Consider the following 24,066-nt stretch of genomic DNA (forward strand, 5'->3'; position numbering starts at 1 on the left):
AGAAAAGGAAGTTGTATGAAAAGGAGAGAAAGGAAAAAAAACAGTCTCATATTGTGCAACAGGTGAAGTCCCACATTGCCCCACTTCGAGGATTCCATTCTGCTGTTTGTAATTGCTGGTGAAGCATTTCTTCATGAGGCTGCCCTGGCCTCCTGCAGCCTTCCCTGGTGGTCTTGCCTCTGTGGAGCTGAGCTCCTCCCTTTCCATTAGCTGAGGGGCAGGGAGGATTGGGAAAGGGACTCCATCATGAGGGAGAATCCCTCCATCATGAGGGATTCTGGCCCTAACCCTGCCTGCTCACTAACAATGAACCAGAGACAGGTCATGGTTCTGCTCTGGGCTGCATCTGACAGATGAGAGGATGGACTCTTTCCCACACAGGAATCCAGGATCCCTCAGAGCACCCTAGATGTCTCAAGAAGAGGCATGCTTCCTAAGGGTCTTGGACCCTGGATCAAGCCTCAGCCCCAGAACTCAGTTGCTGAAGCAGATCTCCTCTTGGGATGCCTCTCCTCATTATAGTTCATCTCCTTGAGGTGTGTCCCTCTCACCCTGGGTTCCTCCTGCAGGGAGGTTTGGCTCACCCTCTAGAATGCTCCCTTTCCTGCCACACTGAGCTATTGGGGGTCGCTATCGGTGACTCGTCAGTTGGTGGTTGTATTCGTTCCTATTGCTGCTGTAAAAAATTACCACACACTTAACATCTTATAACCACATATTTATTCTCTTAAAGTTCTGGAGGTGAGAAGTCTGAAATTAGTTTCACTAAGCCACACTCCTTTTGGAGGCTCTAGGGGAGGAACAATTTCCTTGCCATTTGCAGCTTCTAGAGCTGCATCCTAACATTTCTTGGCTCCTGGCCTCTTCCTCCATCTTCCAAGCCAGCAGCATAGCATCTTGCTTCTGTTGTCACATTGCTATCTTCTCCTCTATTACCAAATTCTTCTCTTCCTCCCTCTTATAAGGACACTTACAACTACATTTAGGGCCTGACCCAATAATTCAAGGTAATCACTCATCTCAAGATTCTTAACTTGATCATATCTCCAAAGTCCATTTTGCTATAAAAGTGACATTCACAGGTTCTGAGGAATAGGATGTGTACACCTTGGGGGCCATTATTCAGCTACCATAGTGATCTATACCTTGTCTCTGGCCTGGAGTCATCCATTCTCTCTCCCATCCCGTCGCCTCAGAATAGAATTGCATATCTTTCTCCAAATCCACACTCTAATCTTACAGGCCATCCCAACTCCCCTTCCCTTCACTTTCTTTAGGCTCTGAGAACATTCTAGGAGACTGCTCTCCAACAGAACTTTCTGCAATGATGGACAGAAAGTCCATAATCCGTGCTGTCTAACATGGGAGCTAGCCACATGGGGCTACTGAGCACTTGAAATGTGACTAGTGTGACTGGGGAACTGAATTTTAAATTTTATTTCATTTTAATTAAATGTAATGAAAACGTAAATAGCCACTTTGGCCAGTGGCTAACATATTAGACAGCTCAGATCTAGGCAAATGAAAGCAGAAACTATGGCCAGGCACATTCTTTGCTGCTAGCCTCTTCCTACACCTGTTTTGGATCAGCTCTGCCCCCTAACCTCCTTCTCTCAGTCCCCGCAGAATCTGAAAGAAGTTTCCACTGGGGCTCTGGAATGATGAGGGTGACTAAGGGCAGGACAAGGAAAGGAATTGTGTCTGTTGACCCCAGAGAAGTGCAGGGCCCCAATTCTGCTTTTGCATAGGACTAAGAACACTCAAATGATTTTCAAGATAGTCTCCGCCTTGTTCTTACTCAACCGGTCTCCCTTTTGAGGACCACAGAGGTGCGTCACTAGGGAAGGTGTGCAGGAAAGGGCCCGAGCCTGGGAGCTGGCACTGGCCAGGGTCCTGCTCTGCTATGCACTCACTGAGTGGCACGTGGCAAGTTACTTCCCAGGCCTTGGCCCTCAGTTTCCATAAAATGAAAGGGTTGGACCAGATGGTCTAAACTTTCCTTTTAGCTTTAGTAGACTACGAGTCTGTGTCCCATGGATCAGGCTTTATTGTGCATGTAATTCTACTTCAGAGTTGTGTTGTGTCTGACCCATGGAATAGGCAGTTCTGATTTAAGGATAATTAAGTAGAAGTGGCTTTAGGTTACTCCTGCAACACTTCCAAACAAAACCTCCATCCTACTGTCCTCATGACAACACTTCACAGTAGATTGGGATTTAGAGTGCTGTTCTGTCAACTAACTAATCTAATCCTCATGATGATCCTGATAATTGCTAGGTCCATTTTAAGTGAAAAGGCTGAAGCTCAGAGAGGGAAGGAGAGAAACTTCCAGGTGCCTGGTCCTATGATGGGTGCTTTATACCTCACCTTATAACAGCCCTTTGAAGTGGTTAATATTATCCCCACTTCACAGGTGTGAACACCGAGGTCTAATAAGGCAAGATGACTTTCCCAATGTTATAATGATAATAAGATGATGAAGTCACTCTTCTCACTCTTCTTCCCCCTTTGCTGTGCTGCTTCCCCTCTTTACAACTTCCCCTCAAGATGTTGAAATGATAACCTCCTTTTCTGGGGCTTTCTTTAATGACACTCCCCAAGCAGGCCTACAAGCCTCAGCAAGTCACTTCATCTCTCTGTGCCTCTGTTTCCTTAACTGTGAAACTGGGGGCAACAGTCCCTACTTCATAAGGGTGTTAAAACCCTTGTTGAAAGTACGCAGCGAGATCATGTATTAAGAGTGTTCAGCCCAGAGCTCATATTAAGGACTCAGCAATTGCTCATTCTTACTGTTTTGGGAAACCGTAGTTTGTCCCTCCCAATGGTACCAGGCAATTCCTTTTACCCCCAAATCAAATTAAAATCACAAAGAAACTGTCTGCATTTTATTTTAAAGTTTTATTATGAAAACACACGGAATCAAATGTGTTATCCATGTATTTGCAACAGCAGAGAAACAGTGACAGTGGACCATCCCCATAGGGGACACTTATCCTTTGGCTAAACTAATATAAATAATGGAAATGACACCTAATACAATAACACAGCACATAAAAAAGATTAAATTAAGAGAAGGGACAGGAACTGCGGAGAGGAGTCCTGAGTGTGGAGGAGATGTGTCTCATGGAGAAGCATCCAGGCTCAGGTGACCTTCCCTGAAGACTTCCTGTCTCTGAGCAGCTCAGTTCAGTTCCAGGTCATACACGTACTCCTGGACCCAGGTCTCACTGGGGTCAGCGCAGACTTGCTTGTCTCTTTTGGTTTGGAATCTGTAGAACAAGGAGCAGACAGATTAGAATCTCATGAGACCTTTGAGGTCATCTGGCTTTATCCTTTGCCTGTGGTAGGCATCTTTCTCTGCCTGACCGTGGTCCATGTGGGGTAGCTCTGGTGGATGGGATCCTTCCTGGAGCAGCACTGGAAGCAGACTCCCTGTAACTTCCACCCACTGGATTTAGCTGTGGGCCCCAGGGGTTGCCCAGATTAGGAACCAATGGGCATTGCAATCAATATGAATAGATCTCCCCATTCCCTGCCAGCCTGGCAGTGACTTTTCCACACGTCTTTCTAGCACGGTTTAAGGAATCGGTCCATATCTCACGGGACCTGTCTGCCTTCCTCTGCTTCCCTGTCCTCTGAATAACTTCCTCCCCAGGAACCCCCTTCTCTCTCAGCTCCCACTCTGCCGCCTTCAGCACTTGAAAAGTGAGTTCATGACCTGTGTCCTCACCGCTCTCAGGGAAGGCTTCAGCCCTGAGAGCTGCCTCCCCAACGCTCAATCACCCCCTCCCCAAAACAGGCCCCCTTTAAAAATCCAGCCCTCACCCTTGCCTCCCAGGGCAGCCCAGGGGTTGATACTCACACCACAGCTGGCTGGGAGCAGAGGCTGCTGGTCTCATAGTAATCTACCACAAAGTTGCGAGGAAGCTTCCTCACGGTGTAAGAAAAGCAGCAGGCAGTGGGAGGGTCTGAGCCCACTGAAAGGAAAGGCCAGGGTGAGATCAACACTGCCCGTGGGAGCTGTTTATTTTGACTTCTAATTTTGCATCTTCATTGAGCATCCCTGTGGAGCTACCAGAACCCCAAATATGGTCCCTTGTATCCATTCCCACCTAACATGAGCAGGAGTCTTATTCTGAATAGTGGATCTTCAGAGAAGAACGAGAAAGAAATCTAGAAGATTGGAACTGGATTCAGTCTCAGAACACATCGCACTCCCTTCATATGACAGATGGGGAAACCAAGGCACAGAGAGGGACACGGGCTTGCTTGAACAAATAATTAAAGGCAGAGCCAATTCAACAGTCTGACTTCCAGCCCATCGTTTTCCTCTGCTGGTTGCTAATTCTTAAGAAAATAGGAACTTGAATGTTATTGAATATCTACTAGACTCTACATTTAGCAGCAGACTACATGGCAATCTTCCTAGCTGCCTTTTGTCCCATCCCCAGATCCCACTGTTTGCCAGCCATGACTAGAAAAAAGGACTCTGCCTACACCTTGACTCGAAATAGCAGCTGCAAAAGTAGACTTACTTGGTGCTGAGAGTGCTGGAGAGCAGAAGGCAGCTACTAGCATGAGGAGAGACAGGACAGTCACGCAGAGCTTCATGGTATTGGTGGAAAAGAGGTTTTCTCAGAGGTGAGGCTGCAGAACTCAGAAGCTTCAGAACCCAGCTGTGTCCTGTGCTGATACTGAGTTGGGAATCTCTCTTTATAGGGACTCTGAGGCCTAGGACAAATGTGGGGGCACAGGAGAGTGAGTGGAATTTCCATGGTAGAGATGATGTCATGCTCCTGAAGCTAGCTGAGTGAGGAGTTCCTCTCAGCTTCTCTTCCCCAGGGCGATGTCATCATAGAGGAAAGATGAGGGAGGTGCAGGCGAGAAGAAAAGGGAAGTGGTACAGCCAAAGGCAGTGACCGAGACTGGGGAGAGAGTTGCAAACCCCAGAGGAAAAGATGAAATGTTCACACCTGCTACAAGTGGCTTGTAGACAAGAACTGTGCTGCTCTTGGTGGTTGGCACCCTCAGATGCTGGAGGGTTCATGTCAGTCTTTCCAGGCTGGCCACAAGCCTGGCCCCAAGAACAAAGTGGGAGCCAGGACTCCCCCATCCCCTTCCTGTGCCTTCTTCTGCTGAGCTGAGTGCCACTGACTTTTGTGCCTTATATGTTTCCTTGGGCATGAAGAGTCCAGCATTGGATGTGAGGAGGGACCCAGTAGGGTGGCTCAGGAACATTTGTAACTTCTTATTGGACACTTACCTTGTACCAGGCACTGGAAAAGCTGTGTTACACATATTATATATAATCCTACCATAATCTTGAGCAGGGGTGTGTAATCTCATTTTACAGACAAGGCAATTGGGGATCAGAGAGTGGTCCACTGATGCGCTCAATGCCACAGAGCTGATGAATGGCACTGCCAAGATTTGAATCAAGATTCACCTGACTCCAAAGTCCATTTTCTTTCCATGCTGTAGTCTCCTGAATAAACATAGAGCGTGACCACAAAGAGAACCCGTTGACTGATAGACTGTTAGGAGCTATTCCACACTCAAAGACTGATTATATTCGGACTGAATTCAGGAAAGGGATAGGGCTAGTCTGTCCTAGGACAAGGAGGAAACGGAGAAGAAATAAAGATTTCAGGATATTTTCTTGGACCAGCAAAAAGAACAGGACAAATTAACCAGTAAGAATCAAGTTTGGAAGACCCAGATAGAGAATGTTCTTCTAGTATAAAAACAGGATTGAGCTGGGTACAGGGCCTCACACCTGTAATCCCAGCACTTTGGGAGGTCAAGGCAGGCAGATAGCTTGAGCCCAGAAGTTCGAGACCAGACTGGGCAACATGGTGAAACACTGTCTCTATAAAAAAACATTTTGGCTGGGAGTGGTGATACACACCTGTAGTCCCAGCTGCTCAGTAGGCTGAGGTGGGAAGATCACCTGAGCCCAGAAAAGTCCAGGCTGCAGTGAGTGGTGATTGTGCCACTGCACTCCCGCTTGTTTGACAGAATGAGACCCTGTCTCAAAAACAAAGCAAAGCAAAACAAAACGAAACAGAATTATATAACTAGTAATGAGTTTATCTATGTTACAGGCAAAATGTGTAATCTAAGGATGTGGGTGTGTCCCAGCCAGTCCATAGGGAATGCCCATGCTCATGTTAAGCCCTGGCCGGTTTGACTGTTGCTGGGCACCTGTACAGAAGGTGAAGCTTACAAAGGCCCTGCATACAGGAATGTGCAAGGTTGGACAAATGAAGGGAATGAAGATAATTGGATCAAGATCTCTATCTGCCTTTAGCTCCACTACTCTAACCCACCTGCTCACCTTTAACCCCACATTGTTACCTGCTCTTCTCTGAGAAAGAAAAAAGAAGAGTAAAAAGAGGGAGCCATGACTTCAAACTATACTACAGGGCTACAGTAACCAAAACAGCATGGCTCTGGTACAAAAACAGACTCATAGACCAATAGAACAAAATAGAGAGCTCAGAAATAATGCTGCATGCCTGCAACCATCTGATCTTTGACAAAGTTAACAAAAACAAGCAACAGGGAAAGGACTTCCCATTCAATAAATGGTACTGGGATAACGGGCTAGCCATATGCAAAAGATTGAAACTGGACCCCTTCCTTACACCATGTGTAAAAATCAACTCACAATGGGTTAAAGACTTAAATGTAAAACCTAAAATATAAACCTATAAAAATATGATACCTGTAAGATAACCTAGACAATATGATTCTGGGCATAGGATCTGGCAGATATTTCATGATGAAGATGCCAAAAACAAATCACAACAAAACCAAAAACTGACAAATGGGATCTAATTAAACTAAAGAGCTTCTGCACAGCAAAAGAAATTATCAGCAGAGTAAAGAGATAACCTACAGAATGGGATAAAATATTTACAAACTATGTATCTGACAAAGGTCTAATATCCAGAATCTATAGGGAATTTAAACACATGTACAAGAAAAAGCAAACAACTCCATTAAAAAGCGGTCATTGAACATAAACAGACACATTTCAAAAGAAGACATACACGCGGCCAAGAAACATACAAAAAATGCTCAGCACCACTAATCATTAGAGAAATGCAAATTAAAACCACAATGAGATACCATCTCAAACCAGTCAGGATGGCTATTTTTAAAAAGTCAAAAAATAGCAGATGTTGGTGAGGTTGTGGAGAAAAGGAACACTTATACACTGCTGGGAATGTAAATTAGTTCAGCCATTGTGGGAAGCAGTTTGGCGATTTCTCAAAGAACTTAAAACAGAATTACCATTCAACCCAGCAATCCCATTATTGGGTATATACCCAAAGGAATATAAATCATTCTACCATAAAGACATGTGCACATGTATGTTCATCGCAACAGTATTCACAATAGCAAAGACATGGAATCAACCTAAATGCCCACTGATGGTAGACTGGATAAAAAAAATTTGGTATATACATATATATATATATATATATATATATATATATATATATATATATATATATATAATGGAATACTTCTCAGTCATAAAAAAAGAACAAAATCATGCCCTTTGCAGCAACATGGATGGAGCTGGAGGCCATTATCTTAAGCGAACTAACACAGGAACAGAAAACCAAATACTGCATGTTCTCACTTATAAGTGGAAGCTAAACACTGAGTACACATGGACACAAAGAAGGGAACAGCAGGCGCCAGGGCCTACTTAAGGGTGAAGTGTGGGAGGAGGGTGAGGATGAAAAAAACTACCTATTGGGTACTATGCTTATTACCTGGTGATGAAATAATCTGTACACCAAACCCCCGCAACACACAACTTACCCATATAACAAACCTGCACATGTACCCCTGAACCTAAAATACAAGTTAAGGAAAAAAGGGACCCACAGCATCTGGGAGCCACAGGAGAGGTTGGAGCAGCATCCTGGGGTACTTCAGGGTCATTAAATAAAGTACAAGGTCATCCTACCTCAGCACTCTCCCTCACTCCCCACCCGCACACACAAGCTGCACTTCTCTCATCTGTTCTCTCCCCCTTTTCTTTGTACAGCTCTTGCTTCAAATGTTCTGATCTTCTCCAAGACCCTCGCCCCCAGCTGTAATGTTCCGAGTTCCCTGATAGCAGATGTGTTAGTACCTCTCCTGACCTTTCCTAGTTGGTGCAGTTTCATCTTCATGCATCGAGGACCTCACTTTAAGGGAAGCAGTATGTGTTTCATGTTCTCTGGATTAACACAGACTTCATTATCTATGACATTTTTATTCAACCCAATGTACTAACTATCTGCTGTTTGCCAGGGCAGACAGAGCTGAACGAAGCCCCATCTCTGCCCTCGAAGAGTTCCATGTCTAGTGATGGCATTGACAGTGACAGAAATAACTACCCCATGAGGAGGAATAAGCTAAGTGTCATGTCAGAGGAAGAAACAAAGTGTCAGGAAGGCTGAAGGATGGAGAAGCCTGTCTATCAGCTGTAGATGAGTAGTTTCAAGTTAAGTCTAAATCCCCACTAGAGCAGCTGTCTGAATGAGCAGTGTGGAGGGGTTAGGAGGAAGCCTGTTCTGGGGCTTCAGGAGAATAATGATTGATAAAATGGGTGATTAGCCATCACTGAGCCATACAATGAGTTTGTCTGTTGACTTTTGTTTCCTCGCCTTGATCTGATCTTTGGCTCATGGGGGTAAAAGGTTTTGAGAGATCTTCATGAAGATCCTAACAACAATACTATGTCTGTACCAGTGGAAGTCCACACTGAGAGTAAAAAGGACTTGTATCATTTTGTTCAGCCATATTAACTTCCCCCACCCCCAACAAGATTTAGGCACTGGTGCCATTTAGAACTCCTGGAGGGCAAATGTGGAGACTGGAAAGCCAAGGAGAGCCAATAATCAATGATAACAAATGACTCTCAAATACATGACAAAAAAGATTCTCATCTTCCCTAGAGAAACTTTCCTGACCTCTTTCCCAAGTAAACTCTGTATCCTTCACTGTGCTCCTACAGTCCCCTGAACTATTTCTTTCTTACCACCTATGACATATTTATCTATTCCTGTGGTTGCCTCCCCAACTAGAAAGTGAGCTCCTTGATGCAGAAACTGTTTATGCTTATCTCCATGGAGGGGATGTGATGAGTAACATGGACTCAAGATGTGGACCCCTATATCCAAATGAGTAAACCAAGTATGAATGAACTGGGTGTTCTGACATTCCACCCAAAAGGTGATTCCTCAGCCCTGATAGTGTGGTACTTCCCCTTCTCCCCCACCCTCAACCCACGCATCCAGTAGTTTTATCATAATGGATACTATTCTTGGACTCAACTGTTTTTAGCTCAGGGTTGCAAGAAGTGACAGCAAGGGTCATCCTTGGTTCCAGGGATCTCCATTCAGAGGGCCACCCCCTCACCCCTGAGCAGGGAAGCCCTTCTTTCCCCCTCACTTGTGGTCATTTAGAGGTTCCCCCTCCACATCCTTGACCACCACTATATTCATAACTCATTTTTACATTTGTCTTGTCATGTTGTCCTCAACCTCTCAGGCTGCAGACAGGCCCAGCAGCCACAGCAGTAACATGACCTTGAAAATGTCCTGGTATTTTTTCATTTTCCTCAGTATATCCATGGCCTGTGGTTTTACCTGATCCCAATCTGTTTTGCCACGGTACAGATTAGGAAAGCAAAACCTAGAGAAGTGAAAAGACCCGATCGAGGTCACACAGGATGCATGTCAAGACCCAGGGTCTTCAACTCCCAGTTCAGTGATGACCAGAGTCCCTCTACAGGTATGACCCTCTGAGATTACACATAGAGGCAATCTCTGATCATAACACACTCAGTCAATCTGGACATCCTGGCCTCTCCTAGAGTGTTGAGGAGACCACTGGGTGTTGGGGCCAAGAGGTAGCCTCTAGGAGGTGTGATGCATAGAACTAGAGAACCCCTGGAGGGCAAATGTGGAGACTGGAAACCCAAGGGGAGCTGGAACATAGGGTCGTTTTGCCAAGATAATAAACCAAGATGAGGCAAATCCTGTAGTTTTGCCAATATGGTGTCCAAGTCACTTTGGAGGAAATGGGAGCAGAAGCTGGATTGTGAATTGAAGAAACAAATACACAATTATCCAGAGTGCAGAATACTTCAGGATGAAATCTGTAGGACAATGAGCTGGTTGGAGCAGCTCATCAGTGACTGTCACACTCTGACTACGGAGCTGGCCAGCCCCACGCTTCTTACCATGGAAATGGACCTTCGTCGCCTGCCACAACCTGCTGTTGCTTGTGAAAGGCAGAGGTCAGGAACTTCAGGCAATGCTAAATTCCTGAGAGAGGGATAAAGCCTCACCAGCATTCATGAGGTCAAGAAAACTTTCAGTATTCCTTGTGAAGCATCTTCCTTCAAATTGTTTCTGGCCTCTTTCCATGCAGGTGATAGGGAATACTCCAGCAAGAGATGAACATAATTCAGTAAAGCTGTATTGAGTACCTACTGTGTGACAGGCATTGTGTCTGAGGGTGAGGGTATGCACTTTAGATGGTGGTAGTGTAGTGTTAAGGAAGGCTTCCAAAAAATGTGAGACCTGAATTTTTTTTTTGGAAAAAAATTTATAGGCCACGCATGGTGGCTCATGCCTATAATCTCAGCACTTTGGGAGGCCGAGGTGGGTAGATCATCTGAGGTCAGGAGTTTGAGAACAGCCTGGCCAACATAGTGAAACCCCGTCTCTACTAAAAATACAAAAAGTTAGTTTGGCATGGTGGCACATGCCTGTAGTCCCAGCTACTCAGGAGGCTGAAGCAAGAGAATCTCTTGAATCTGGGAGGTGGAGATTCCAGTGAGCCGAGATCGCGCCACTGCACTCCAGCCTGGGTGACAGAGTGAGACACTGTCTCAAAAAAAAAAAAAAAAAAAATTATATTAGTTTGGTTTTCTTTTATAGAAAATATACATGGTCATTGTACAAAATTGAGAAAATATAGGGAGGCATAAATAAGAAAATTAAAATTGCCCTATCATTCTGTACCTAGTTTTATATTTTATTATTGGTACTTAATAGTCTTTTATGAACTAGTGTATCTTATTATTGTTACTTAATCTTCTTCTGTGTCATACAAACTTAAATATTACTCAAAAATGGCATGAATATATGCATGGTATTTTATTGCATAGATATACCAAAAGTTGTATTTAATCACTCTGCTATTCACATCAGTCCATTTATGTTGCTCTAACTTTTCTCTATTATAGGTTGAACTGAGATTAGCCAGGCAAAGACAGGCACAGGGGTATCCAGGCAAAGAACAAGAGACCTGCACTTGTTTTTGATGTAAAATGGATATATTGAAATATTGCAATAATAAAAAAATAGTAATAGTAATAATAGTAGATAGCACTTAACACAGCACTTTTTATGAACCAGTAATGTTCTCTGCCTTTCATAGATATTAATGCATTTAATCCTCACAGTGGCCCTCTGAGGTAAGTGCTGTAACTATCCCCTTTCACACACGAAGAAACTGAAGCACAGAGAGGTACGTAACCTATGGAAAAACACACAGCTGACATACAACAGATTTGAAGCTGAAGCCAAGAAGTCTGGCTCTAGAGCATGGATAAATCACAAAAGGGAAGTATGCTGTATTATAAATTTATGTTAAAAGCATAACAGCCAAAGTTTCTGTTATTCTAATGTAAAATGTCTTTTCTGTTTTGCATTTTGCATGTCTTTGAACAGCAAGATCCATGGATTTCCTCTTTTCCTTAGAAAATGTGGGGAATTACAGGCCAGGCTTGGTGGCTCACACCTATAATCCCAGCACTTTGGGAGGCCAAGGCAGGTGGATCACTTGAGGTCACGAGTTCAAGACCAGCCTGGCCAACATGGTGAAACCCTGTCTCTACAAAAAATATAAAAATTAGCCAGGCGTGGTGGTGCATGCCTGTAATCCCAGCTACTCAGGAGGCTGAGGTGGGAGAATCACTTGAACCCGGGGAGAGGGGTAGGTGGGATCGGGGGTTGCAGTGAACCGAGATTGCGCCACTGCACTGCAGCCTGGGCGACACAGTGAGACTCCATCCAAAAAAAAGAAAAAGAAAAAGTAAAGAAAATTTGGGGAATGACGTAGTGTTTTTCCTTAATTGTTCTAAATATTAATCCCTGCAGCTGTCATGGGATGTGCCCACTTTTGTAGTATTACACTCTGCCTTGTGGCTTACAAGAAGGGGAAACTGTGCTCTACCAAGTCAACACCTCCTTCATTAAAAGCAGGGAAGAGAGCTGCACATTTAAGGAACCACAGGTAGTGCAAATAGGCTGTCTTGGTTTTCAGGAAGTCTCAACTTGGCAAGCCACAAGGCCAAAGAGGTAGACAGGGGTCAGGTTACAGAGAAGCTTCCATTTCATGCCAGAAGCAATGTAGAATGTTTACAAGATTTTAAAAGGAGAGAAACAGAGACTGATTTGAGCTTTAGCAAAATTATGTTGGATGCTGTGTGGTGGGATAGATTAAAAAGAGACAAAACTAGGCCAGGCATGGTGACTCACTCCTGTAATCAATCCCAGCACTTTGGGAGGCCGAAGCAGGCAGATCACTTGAGGCCAGGAGTTCAAGACCAGCCTGGCCAACATAGTGAAACCCCATCTCCACAAAAAATACAAAAAAATTAGCAGGGCATGGTGGCACATGCCTGTAATCACAGCTGCTAGGAAGGCTGAGGCACAATAATTGCTTGAGCCTGGGAGGCCAAGGTTGCGGTGAGCCAAGATCGAGTCACTGCACTCCAGCCTGGGCCACAGAATGAGACCTTGTCTCGGAAGAAAGAAAAAAAGAAAGAAGGAAAGAAAGAAGAAAGAAAGAAGAAAGAAAGAAAGACAGAAAGAGAGAAAGAGAGAAAGAAAGAAAAGAAAAAAAAGAAAGAAAGAAAGAAAGGAAAGAAAGAAAGAAAGAAAGAAAGAAAGAAAGAAAGAAAGAAAGAGAAAAGAAAGAAGAAAGAAAGAGAGAGAGAAAGGAAGGAGGGAGGGAGGGAGGGAAGGAGGGAGGGAAGGGAGTTGCTAAGACCATCTTCTAGTTGTCATGGTGAGAAACCATAAGAACCTGACCTAAGACAGAGGCAGTGGGAATGGTGAGAGACAGATGCACGTAAAATTGAACGTAGACTAGAGTTGGTGATTGAATAGGTATAGGAAATGATAGAGAAAGAGGAGACAAGGGTGACTCTCAACTTTCCGGCTTGGAATATTGATAGGAAGAGGCACTTTTTATTGCATAGAGAATATGGAAGGGGCAAGGGACTGGGAGAGGGATCAGATCCAGTACCAAGACATACGCCCTGACCTACTGCACACATGCAAGAAATGGCTAGAGAAAATAACAAGGACTCAGGACAGGAAACAAAGGGCTGGCTGCAGAAAGAAGGGGCTGTGTCAATGAGACATTGTCTGTCTAAGATACTGGACAGGGGACTCCAGGCTGCTGCTTCTGCCTGCATGAAAGTTGGGGCCCACACCTGCTGCAACCTGACCACGCAGACCACATATGAGGAAAGGAGGCCAAAGCTGGGCCAAAGAGGGTGTCATCATCAGTGAACGCATCCCTGGGGTGCCTGCTGCCAAAGGAGATAGCGGAGGGTGACACTTGGGGAAGTGGAGCCTCGGGGCCAGAATCTGAAGGAAAGCAATGCACCGCACTAGAGAGCACAGGCAGCAGCACGCAGTGGGGAGGCAAGCTGAGCAGTGCAAGGCAAAGACGCCGCAGAGGACAAACTGCCCAGCCAGGATTCCCCGCACTGCGGACTGGGACGCTCTGCTGGACTGAGGTGGGGCCTCGCAGAAGCTGAAATGAGCCAGAACGCTGGGACACAAATCAAATCCCTCCATGCTGAAGGGTCCATGGTGTTGACTGCTGGCTACTTTCTGTCTCCACCACCTAAGGAATCTTGGGTGGTCAGTTTTCCAAAGATCAAGACTGTGACACCATGGTCTTTCTTTCTCTCTTTCTTTCTTTTTTTCTTTTTCTCTCTCTTTCTTTCTTTTGCTTTCTTTCTTTTTTCTTCCTTTCTCTCTTTCTTCCTTCTCTCTCTTTCTTTCTTCTTTCTTTCTCTTTCTCCTTTCTTTCTTTCCTTCCTTCCTTTCTTTTTAAAGCAAATCATAACCTTTTAGATCAAGTTACTGAAAACTTCTTTATGTAAGTTTACATTTCTCTTTCTAATTGCATCTTTATCAGGACACGCAATTCTATTATTTTTTTGAGACAGAGTCTCGCTCTGTCGCCCAGGCTGGTCGCAGTGGTGCGATCTTGGCTCACTACAACCTCCCAGGTTCCGGTGATTCTCCTGCCTCAGCCTCCCAAGTACCTGGGACTACAAGCATGTGCCAACACACCTGGCTAATTTTTTGTATTTTTAGTAGAGATGGGTTTCACCACGTTGGCCAGGCTGGTCTCAAACTCCTGGCCTCGGGTGATCCACCCACCTCGGCCTCCAAAAGTGCTGGGATTGCAGGCATGAACCACCATGCCCCACTTCAAGTCTCATTTTATTTAAAGATTCTTCCTTGGCTCTGGAGACCCATCACACTTCTGACTCTCTCTCCTGATTCTGTGTGTGTGTGTGTGTATGTGTGTGTTTGTTTTATTTGAAGTTCAGATATGCATGTGCAGGTGTGTTACATAGGTAAACTTGTGTCATGGGGGTTTGGTGTACAAGTGATTTCATCACCCAGGTATTAAGCCTAGTACCCGTTAGTTATTTTTCCTGATCCTCTCCCCGTTCCCACTCACCATGGCCTTTCTTATCCTACCCTTCCCATTAGTATTTCAACTCCATAGTGAGAGTTCAGGCATAACACATATTGTTAGTCAAATCAGTGATTTATTTATTCATCAAATAGCTATTATGCTTCACTATATGTCAAGCGTTGTGGTTATCACTGGAGATACACTGGTAACTAACACAGACAGTGGAATATAAAACTGACCAATTCCATCCACATGACCGTGGGTACGTCATTTCAACTGGGAACATCAATTTATCACCTAGGAAATGTCTAAGACCCTCCCAACTCAACCCCGTCCTACATCTCCCTTATATTATTCATTCAATATATATAAATTAAGCACATGCTATGCATGTAACTATATTTCAATCCAAGCAAAACACATGGCAAAGGGCTATTTCCTGGTTTGGGGATTGATAGAGAAAGTCTTACAAATATATAAACACTGAGATAGAATTATGTATTCAATAAATCATCTTTATTATAAAGAACACAATCATAAGAGATGGAGACTAGGTCAGGAGGCTCATCATGTTATAATCATCATGCGCTAGGATTTGGTTTAAATCAACCAACGAGACATGGTCTGGAGTTGGTTTACAATCTGAGAAGACACTCTAAAAAATCTGCCATTATAGGAGTGGTGTGAGGATCAAATATAATAAGTTGTGGTACAGAACGTGTAGCATGTGGTACCTAGAGTCAGACTACCTGGATGTGAATCCCTGCTCTGCTAGTCATCAGCTTTATGGCCTTAGGAAAATTGCTTAACCTCTATTTACTTTGATTTCTTCACCTATTCAACTGAGAAAGTATACTGGTAACTAAATCATAGGGTTGTTTTGAAGACAGTTCAAACATGTAAATCCCTATTATGGAAATCAGCACATGGTGATCACTCAATAAAAATTACATATTGTGAACTAAAATTTGTGTAGTTGCTAATCTATCATTAGCACGAAATAAAAATTTGTTTCCAAACTCCCACATTGCCTTTATTAAACTATAAATTTCTTGAGAAAAAGAAACTAAAATAAAATCAACAGGGCATGGTCTAGATTTTTGAAGAGCAAATTACGTAGATAACTAATTATAACACATGGTGCTGTAATCACAGAGATAGAAGATGTCCCTTATCAGAACACTGACTGATTCAGCAGCTTCCATTTCCTTTTCTCACTCTCCGCAACTCACAGAAGCCAGCTGTCAGAAATGGAATCACGAGTATGGAGGGGGTCCCCCTAAGAAGTGAGTGAGGGAATGCAATTCTGGGTATCACTGAGAGCTGGGAGGCAGAGGGTGGGGTGAGAAGGAGGCATTGCCTGTGATGTAGGTTTCTAATGATACAAGTGGCAGAGATACCTTTATTTGGAATTGGTAGCAATAGGGGAAGATACATGGATGCCAAAGCTCCGGTGAAACCTACCACGGCCCCTGATCTTGCTTCTGCTTCTCCTTCCTCAAGACTGGCACTAGCCATCATTGGGGTGGGAAGGAAACAGAGCTCATGTGTTTTAAAAGACCTAAGTCTACAGACACTTAGAAAGGACAGAATTCCAAAGGCATGGTCGCACTTGGCTTCTGTCCTCCGTTATTCTCCAGCATCAAATGTATCAACTCTAAACCCTTTGGGGGGAATACAAGGCCTGTCCTGGTTTGGTCCCAATTTAGCTTTATCATCCATATTCACCCCCACTGCTCTGCAGCTCCACTGAAGCACCCCCTCTTTCCTCTGAACCCACAATGTCACACTCAGGACTCTGCCTCAGCTGGGCACTCATCTATAGATGACTAAATCCCGGGCAGTTATCCAGACACAACTAAAGTTCCATCCCTTCCATGAAGCCTTCCCCAACCCTCTGGTGGAAGGTCACTTCTTCCCCTCGTGGGATTCTGAGCTTTCATTTCTTTTTCTACTAGGAGTCCTAGCACTTTCGGCTAAATGCTACAATTACCTGTTCATACACGCTACCTGCCCCCACGAGATCAGGGGCATCTCAGAAACAAAGATCATTAAAACCAACTAAATCTATTTCTCATTATAAAATGAGGTATGCTGATTGATTGTGAAAGAATAAAATAACAAAGTACGGAAAAGAAAAAAAACCATACAATCTGGCTGAGAAGGTAGAGACCCTTCCACACCACTGAAATTATGTATTGAAAAGAATAAGTAAAAAACTGCTTCAGTTTGGCATGATTTATGTAAGTATAGTATAGGATCCTTAAAATGGTTCAAAGAAATGGGAAATCAAGACTTCATTTTGGCCAAAACCATTGAACAGAAACTTTAGCATATTTATCAATAATTTCTTTCAGATTAAACAACTGACAACAACCTATTTTTCAACCAGTGATGTTGGAAATGTTTTTTTTTAAATTAGTTTATAAATTTGTGGGCTGACCAAGAAGGTAATAAAGTCTAACTAAGTAAAATGAGAAAAATTCAGAAAAAGAAAAAAATAAGAAAATAAATCACCCAGGGACCTATCACACAAATATAAGAACTATTCATTCTTTAAGTCATGTATTTCCAAGCCTTTGTATTTTTTTCCATGCTTAGGGTTGGCAAGGAATATATATATATATTTGTACAAATATATATGTGTATATGTACAAATATATGTATATATAGTACAAATATATATATTTGTACAATTCTTCAGACTTTGTAGAATTTGTATAATGTCATATCTTGCTTTTTTTAACCACTGATGTTATAAGCATATTTATGCCACTTCATTCATTTTAGAGACTTAATAATAAATGATCTAGTGGATAATTTATCATTCCCTGATGGAGAAAAATTTAGCTTTGCTTATTTTAGAGTTATAAATGATGCTGGGTCAGGTATCTTTATGTTTGAAGATGGCTCCATATTTGGGTTGTTTCCACAGAACTCTTTCCTAGAAACGCTTTTTCTAGGTTAATGGCTACACATATTTCTAGGCACCTGACATATTGATACCCACCTCTAAAGTATTTTTATGATCCACAAGTAGCATTTAACACAGCGCCCTAGTCACTACATGACTAATAAATAGACAAATGACTGAAACATGACCTCATGCTTTCTACTCCTCCGGCTTTCATTGAGTTCTTTGCCTCTGGGAGGAGGAAGGGTTGTGCAGCCCTCCACAGCATCAGCCCATCAACCCTATCCCTGTGGTTATAGCAGCTGAGGAAGCAGAATTACAGCTCTGTGGGAAGGAATGGGGCTGAAGAGTTCATGCATAGACCAGTTCTTATGAGAAGGGACTGGCTAAGAATAGCCTTGGGTTGACATATACCCCTCTTCACACTCACAGGAGAAACCATTTCCCTATGAAACTATAACCAGTCATGAGTTGAGAGCTGAGAGTTAGAGAATAGCTCAGAGATGCTATTCTTGGATATCCTGAGCCCCTGTGGTCACCAGGGACCCTGAGTTGTGCAACTTAGCGTGACAGCATCACTACGCTTAAAAATTTCCCTCCTCACCCCCAGATTCCATTTCCCCATCCGCCAGGGCTGCCTATAAAGAGGAGAGCTGGTTTCAGACTTCAGAAGGACACAGGCAGCAGACAGTGGTCAGTCCTTTCTTGGCTCTGCTGACACTCGAGCCCACATTCCATCACCTGCTCAGAATCATGCAGGTCTCCACTGCTGCCCTTGCTGTCCTCCTCTGCACCATGGCTCTCTGCAACCAGTTCTCTGCATCACGTGAGTCTGAGTTTCGCTGTGGGTATCACCACTCTCTGGCCATGGTTAGACCACATCAATCTTTTCTTGTGGCCTAAAAGCCCCCAAGAGAAAAGAGAACTTCTTAAAGGGCTGCCAAACATCTTGGTCTTTCTCTTCAAGACTTTTATTTTTATCTCTAGAAGGGGTCTTAGCTCCCTAGTCTCCAGGTATGAGAATCTAGGCAGGGGCAGGGGAGTTACAGTCCCTTGTACAGATAGAAAAACAGGGTTCGAAACGAATCAGTTAGCAAGAGGCAGAATCCAGGGCTGCTTACTTCCCAGTTGGGTCTGTTGTTCACTCTCCAGCTCACTCTAGGTCTCCCAGGAGCTCTGTCCCTTGGATGTCTTATGAGAGATGTCCAAGGCTTCTCTTGGGTTGGGGTATGACTTCTTGAACCAGACAAAATTCCCTGAAGAGAACTGAGATAAGAGAACAGTCCGTTCAGGTATCTGGATCACACAGAGAAACAGAGAACCCACTATGAAGAGTCAAGGAGAAAGAAGGATACAGACAGAAACAAAGAGACATTTCTCAGCAAAAACGCCCAAATGCCTTCCAGTCACTTGGTCTGAGCAAGCCTGCCTTCCTCAACCGCTCGGGGATCAGAAGCTGCCTGGCCTTTTCTTCTGAGCTGTGACTGGGGCTCATTCTCTTCCTTTCTCCACAGTTGCTGCTGACACGCCGACCGCCTGCTGCTTCAGCTACATCTCCCGGCAGATTCCACAGAATTTCATAGCTGACTACTTTGAGACGAGCAGCCAGTGCTCCAAGCCCGGTGTCATGTAAGTGCCAGTCTTCCTGCTCACCTCTATGGAGGTAGGGAGGGTCAGGGTTGGGGCAGAGACAGGCCAGAAGGCCATCCTGGAAAGGCCCAGCCTTCAGGAGCCTATCGGGGATACAGGACGCAGGGCACTGAGGTGTGACCTGACTTGGGGCTGGAGTGAGGTGGGTGTTACAGAGTCAGGAAGGGCTGCCCAGCCCAGAGGAAAGGGACAGGAAGAAGGAGGCAGCGGGACACTCTGAGGGCCACCCCCACTGAGTCCCTGAGAGAAGCTCTCTAGACGGAGATAGGAAGCGGGCCCCTGAAAGAGGAGCAAGCCCTGAGCTGCCCAGGACAGAGAGCAGAATGGTGGGGCCATCGTGGGCCCAGGATTCCCCTGCTGGATTCCCCAGTGCTTAACTCTTCCTCCCTTCTCCACAGCTTCCTAACCAAGCGAAGTCGGCAGGTCTGTGCTGACCCCAGTGAGGAGTGGGTCCAGAAATATGTCAGCGACCTGGAGCTGAGTGCCTGAAGGGTCCAGAAGCTTCGAGGCCCAGCGACCTCGGTGGGCCCAGTGGGGAGGAGCAGGAGCCTGAGCCTTGGGAACATCCCTGTGACCTCCACAGCTACCTCTTCTATGGACTGGTTGTTGCCAAACAGCCACACTGTGGGACTCTTCTTAACTTAAATTTTTATTTATTTATACTATTTAGTTTTTGTAATTTATTTTCGATTTCACAGTGTGTTTGTGATTGTTTGCTCTGAGAGTTCCCCTGTCCCCTCCCCCTTCCCTCACACCGTGTCTGGTGACAACCGAGTGGCTGTCATCGGCCTGTGTAGGCAGTCATGGCACCAAAGCCACCAGACTGACAAATGTGTATCGGATGCTTTTGTTCAGGGCTGTGATCGGCCTGGGGAAATAATAAAGATGCTCTTTTAAAAGGTAAACCAGTATTGAGTTTGGTTTTGTTTTTCTGGCAAATCAAAATCACTGGTTAAGAGGAATCATAGGCAAAGATTAGGAAGAGGTGAAATGGAGGGAAATTGGGAGAGATGGGGAGGGCTACCACAGAGTTATCCACTTTACAACGGAGACACAGTTCTGGAACACTGAAACTACAAATATGTTATAACTCAAATTATAATATGCATGCTCTAGGAGAATTCACTACTCGAATGGACACCATTAAGCAGAGTATTCTGTAGGGCATATTCATGATGAATCAAGCTCTTAATAGCAATTACTTACATTGTTGAGGCTTACTCCTACTGAGTGCTTTTTATACATTGCTCATTTAATCTTACCAATGCAATAGTACAGGTTAGGTACTATTAATACCTCCACTTGACAGAAAAGTAACCCAGGGCTCAGAAAGGTTAGACAACTTGGCTGAGGTTACACAGCACGTAAACGGTCAATTGTGTTCCAAAACTGGACTTTTATTGAACTACAGACTATGCTGTTAACCATTGACCAAGTTATTTCCCAAAGTATGACCCACCTATACTCAAATCTTACCCCATTCTTTAGTGAATGATATTTTATCCATTGCAACCACTTTCTGAACAGGATTCTGAGTTCACATAGAGTGTTTGAGCAGTGATTGTTGAAGCCACTTAAACAGGATCTTTAGGTGTAGACCTGGGAACTGATATTTTTATCAAGCTCATGAGGTGTTCCATAGCATGTTAATGACTGAGAGCCACTGTCAATAGAATTCACCACTGTTTTCTAAATGTGGTAAGTATCTGCATATGGCAACAGGTGTATTATACATTATTTCTCTAGAATCTACACTTTACAAAATAAATAGCTAATGTTAGAGAAGGAAAAGACAATCAGCTTCTGTGTGGAGCAGGGTGCTGTCTATAGGTTTACTGTGAAAGGTAAGTTATTTAATAGATGGATTGCTTGCATTATCTGTACAAGAAATCCATACTAAGCTAGGGTCCTTTTTGCAGAAGAAAGAGAAATTCAAAATATTTGTGTGAAAACCAAACGTGTTAATTTTTATGAGCTATGCTTATTTCATTTTGTTTCAAATAATCTATTTTTTGTGTCCAAACATGTTTAGAATTGTAGTGTTCCAACTCTTTGAAGCATAAACACTACTACTTAGCAAATATTAAAATGCATATACTATGTGAACTACATCCCATTTGACCTGATCCCATTTCTAGGAATCTGCTTCATAGAAACACTGCCAAAAGATAAGATACGTAGACATGAGGATATTCTTTGCAGTGTGGTTGGCAAACAGCAAAGAAATGCAAACAGTCATCAGTAGGGGATTAATCAGTAGAGGATTAAGATGTCCATCAGTGGAATATTCTGAAGTCAGTAAAAAAAAAGTAGCACACATCTATAACTGTGGAAAGTGTCCATAATATTATATGTAAAAGGCAGATCTAATTACATTCAGTATATGCATATATATTCTCTACATATGCTATGGAACTATCTGTAAAGTATATTATTTTGTTTTATTTTTAAATGCCATATATACATATATATTTACATAGGCAAATATTTGGAAAGATACACATCAAATAGCTAACTGATTTCTTTGAGGAAATGAGGCTTTTTTTTTTTTTTTAGGAATGAGGGTTTTTCCTTTTTATATTCTGCACTTTTAAAACTTTGAGTTATTTTCTGATTAGCTTGCATAGCTTACCTCTCTGGTCTCATCTTACCCTATTCTTTGATGGGTGATATTCCGTCCATCACAACCACTTTCTGGTAGGGATTCTGAGTTGATGCAGAGAGGATAGAGCTCAACCTGGCTTATACTGTTTTGATGCCATGATGGCTTTCATATAATGAGGGTACAGCAACAAACACGTCTTTTTGACAAGGCTGTTTCTCTCTCTCTCTCTCTCTCTCTCTCACACACACACACACACACACACACACACACACACAAGCAGCTTTTGTCTCCATAGACGCAGTGAAGGTGTCATCATTCCTTCTTTATTGGCTTTCAGGAAAAAATATAGGGGCATACAATATTTGCCTGCACTGAATTGTTTCTCAAGGTCTAGAAACCCAAAGCTAAATGAAGTTTAATCATGCCCAACATTCCCTAAATACAAGTGTTATGAACAAACAGAGTAAGTTGAACAAAGACCCCTGATAGGGAATTGGAGAATGGGAATTGCATTTTTAAGCAGTTCAGCTGATCTGGCAGTCCCTAGCTCTCCTCCCTGGGAGAATGTCCTCTATGGACAATCTGAGATGTGCAACGTGGAAGATCTGCTTTCTGGAGGCTGCTGACTTCCTGTCTGTGTGAGTTAGCCTGAGGTTGCCTTAGGTATTGTGCAATCAGCAACTTTTTGTAACCAGTCTTATGGTTTCTTTGGCAATGTGACTCCCTTCTAATGTCTGTAGGCTACTATTTGCTTCTGATCAATTCCATGGGCCAGGTAGCCAGAAGCAGACAGGTTGTCAGTTACATAGTTTGCATTTGCGTTTTAACTGGGGTTGGGGATGTGCATTTTCTTTTTTCTTTTTTTTTTTTTTTTGAGATGGAGTCTCCCACTATCACCCAGGCTGGAGTGCAGTGGCGTGATTGCGGCTGACTGTAACCTCCGCCTTCCAGGTTCAAGCGATTCTCCTGCCTCAGCCTCCCAAGTAGCTGAATTACAGGTGCCCGCCACCACACCCAGCTAAGTTTTTATATTTGTAGTAGAGATAGGGTTTCACCATGTTGGCCAGGCTGGTCTCTAACTCCTGACCTCATGATCCGCCAGCATTGGCCTCCCAAAGTGCTGAGCTTACAGGCGTGAGCCACTGCGCCCAGCTGGGGATGTGCACTTTCTAGCACAGACTGCACTACCATTGTCACCCCGACCTCCCAGCCCCTGGTGAGAGACCTCTGCCTGCATCTTGGCCCATGTGGAGGTGATGAATATTTGACGCTTGGCCTCACTATGTCTCTCATCTTCCTGTCTCTGCTCATGCTAACTTTATCTTAGAGTAGAAAATTCTGCATTTACAGCCCTTTAAGTCTCCAGATTACTGGATTCTCAGTCAACAGGCTGGAAGGGCCTTTTTAGCAAGTTGCATTTCTTCTTTTTCAATTTCAGATGAGCCCATTTCAAAGTAGCCTAAACTCTTTCTTAAAGGACCTTACTGATGTAATACACAGCTACTAAATTCCAATATTCAGAATCTTTTCTAACAAATTCCTTAATGCTGCAGCCTTGGTATTTGGCACAGGCTTTTAGCACCAAAATAAGACAGACCATAGTTCAACCAGCACGTGCAATACCTTGTAATGGGTATGGCAAAAGGTAGTGCCCAGACAGGACAGCATGGTGAATATCACCTGGGAACTTGGGAGAAATGCATATTCTGAGCCCCGCTTCCTTTCTTAATGGACTAGGGCCCAGCAACCTGTGTTTTCACAAGGCTCCAGGTAATTCTGATGCATGTAAGGTTTAAAACTCACTTCCATTTCACAAGGTCCTCCCCAAATTACCTCCTACTTTCTCATTTCAGCCACTTCCACACTTCAGTCAGGGCCTGTGACTTTTAACAAACCCTGTGTCTCTGCACAGATACAGATCTCGTATCTCTCAGGATGCTGGCAGTTTCCAGGCAGAAAGCAAACAAGCAAACCAAACTCAAAGAGGCTTTCAGTAAATGCACCTTGTGGCTCCAAGACTATAGGGCATCGAGGTGGCCCTAGCTCCACGCAAGGCTGGACGCAGCGGCCTTGTGGTATCTCATGAGTCCTCTTTGATTCTCTTTCTGATCTCCCTTTCCTGTGAGAGGCCCTGGGTGGCTGCCAG

At 43.9% G+C, this 24,066-nt stretch overlaps 2 protein-coding genes across 2 annotated transcripts; one reads left to right on the top strand and one right to left on the bottom strand.

The window, feature by feature from the left end:
- Positions 1-2,879: 2,879 nt before the first annotated feature.
- Positions 2,880-18,931, bottom strand: LOC101123729 (C-C motif chemokine 4). The gene is made up of 4 exons (XM_004041917.5): positions 18,787-18,931; positions 4,536-4,731; positions 3,863-3,977; positions 2,880-3,269 (listed from the first exon to the last, which is right to left on the bottom strand). Exons 2-4 carry the CDS (start codon positions 4,609-4,611, stop codon positions 3,182-3,184), a joined length of 279 nt encoding a protein of 92 aa, XP_004041965.3. The 5' UTR covers positions 4,612-4,731; positions 18,787-18,931; the 3' UTR covers positions 2,880-3,181.
- CCL3 (C-C motif chemokine ligand 3) lies at positions 18,150-20,220 on the top strand. The gene is made up of 3 exons (XM_004041916.5): positions 18,150-18,491; positions 19,180-19,294; positions 19,714-20,220. Exons 1-3 carry the CDS (start codon positions 18,419-18,421, stop codon positions 19,802-19,804), a joined length of 279 nt encoding a protein of 92 aa, XP_004041964.2. The 5' UTR covers positions 18,150-18,418; the 3' UTR covers positions 19,805-20,220.
- Positions 20,221-24,066: the final 3,846 nt, after the last annotated feature.

The sequence above is a fragment of the Gorilla gorilla genome, chromosome 4 (genome assembly GCF_029281585.2).
Source record: "Gorilla gorilla gorilla isolate KB3781 chromosome 4, NHGRI_mGorGor1-v2.1_pri, whole genome shotgun sequence".
In the NCBI taxonomy this organism is placed as follows: Eukaryota; Metazoa; Chordata; class Mammalia; order Primates; family Hominidae; genus Gorilla; species Gorilla gorilla.

Bases quoted from the DNA above. Each gene is read 5' to 3' on its own strand.
- CCL3 (XM_004041916.5), top strand. From the start codon at position 18,419: ATGCAGGTCTCCACTGCTGCCCTTGCTGTCCTCCTCTGCACCATGGCT. The intron at 18,492-19,179 runs GTGAGTCTGAGT...CTTTCTCCACAG, and splicing joins CAACCAGTTCTCTGCATCAC to TTGCTGCTGACACGCCGACC. The intron at 19,295-19,713 runs GTAAGTGCCAGT...CCTTCTCCACAG, and splicing joins TGCTCCAAGCCCGGTGTCAT to CTTCCTAACCAAGCGAAGTC.
- LOC101123729 (XM_004041917.5), bottom strand. From the start codon at position 4,611: ATGAAGCTCTGCGTGACTGTCCTGTCTCTCCTCATGCTAGTAGCTGCC. The intron at 3,978-4,535 runs GTAAGTCTACTT...CTTTCCTTTCAG, and splicing joins TCCAGCACTCTCAGCACCAA to TGGGCTCAGACCCTCCCACT. The intron at 3,270-3,862 runs GTGAGTATCAAC...CTTGTTCTACAG, and splicing joins TGCTCCCAGCCAGCTGTGGT to ATTCCAAACCAAAAGAGACA.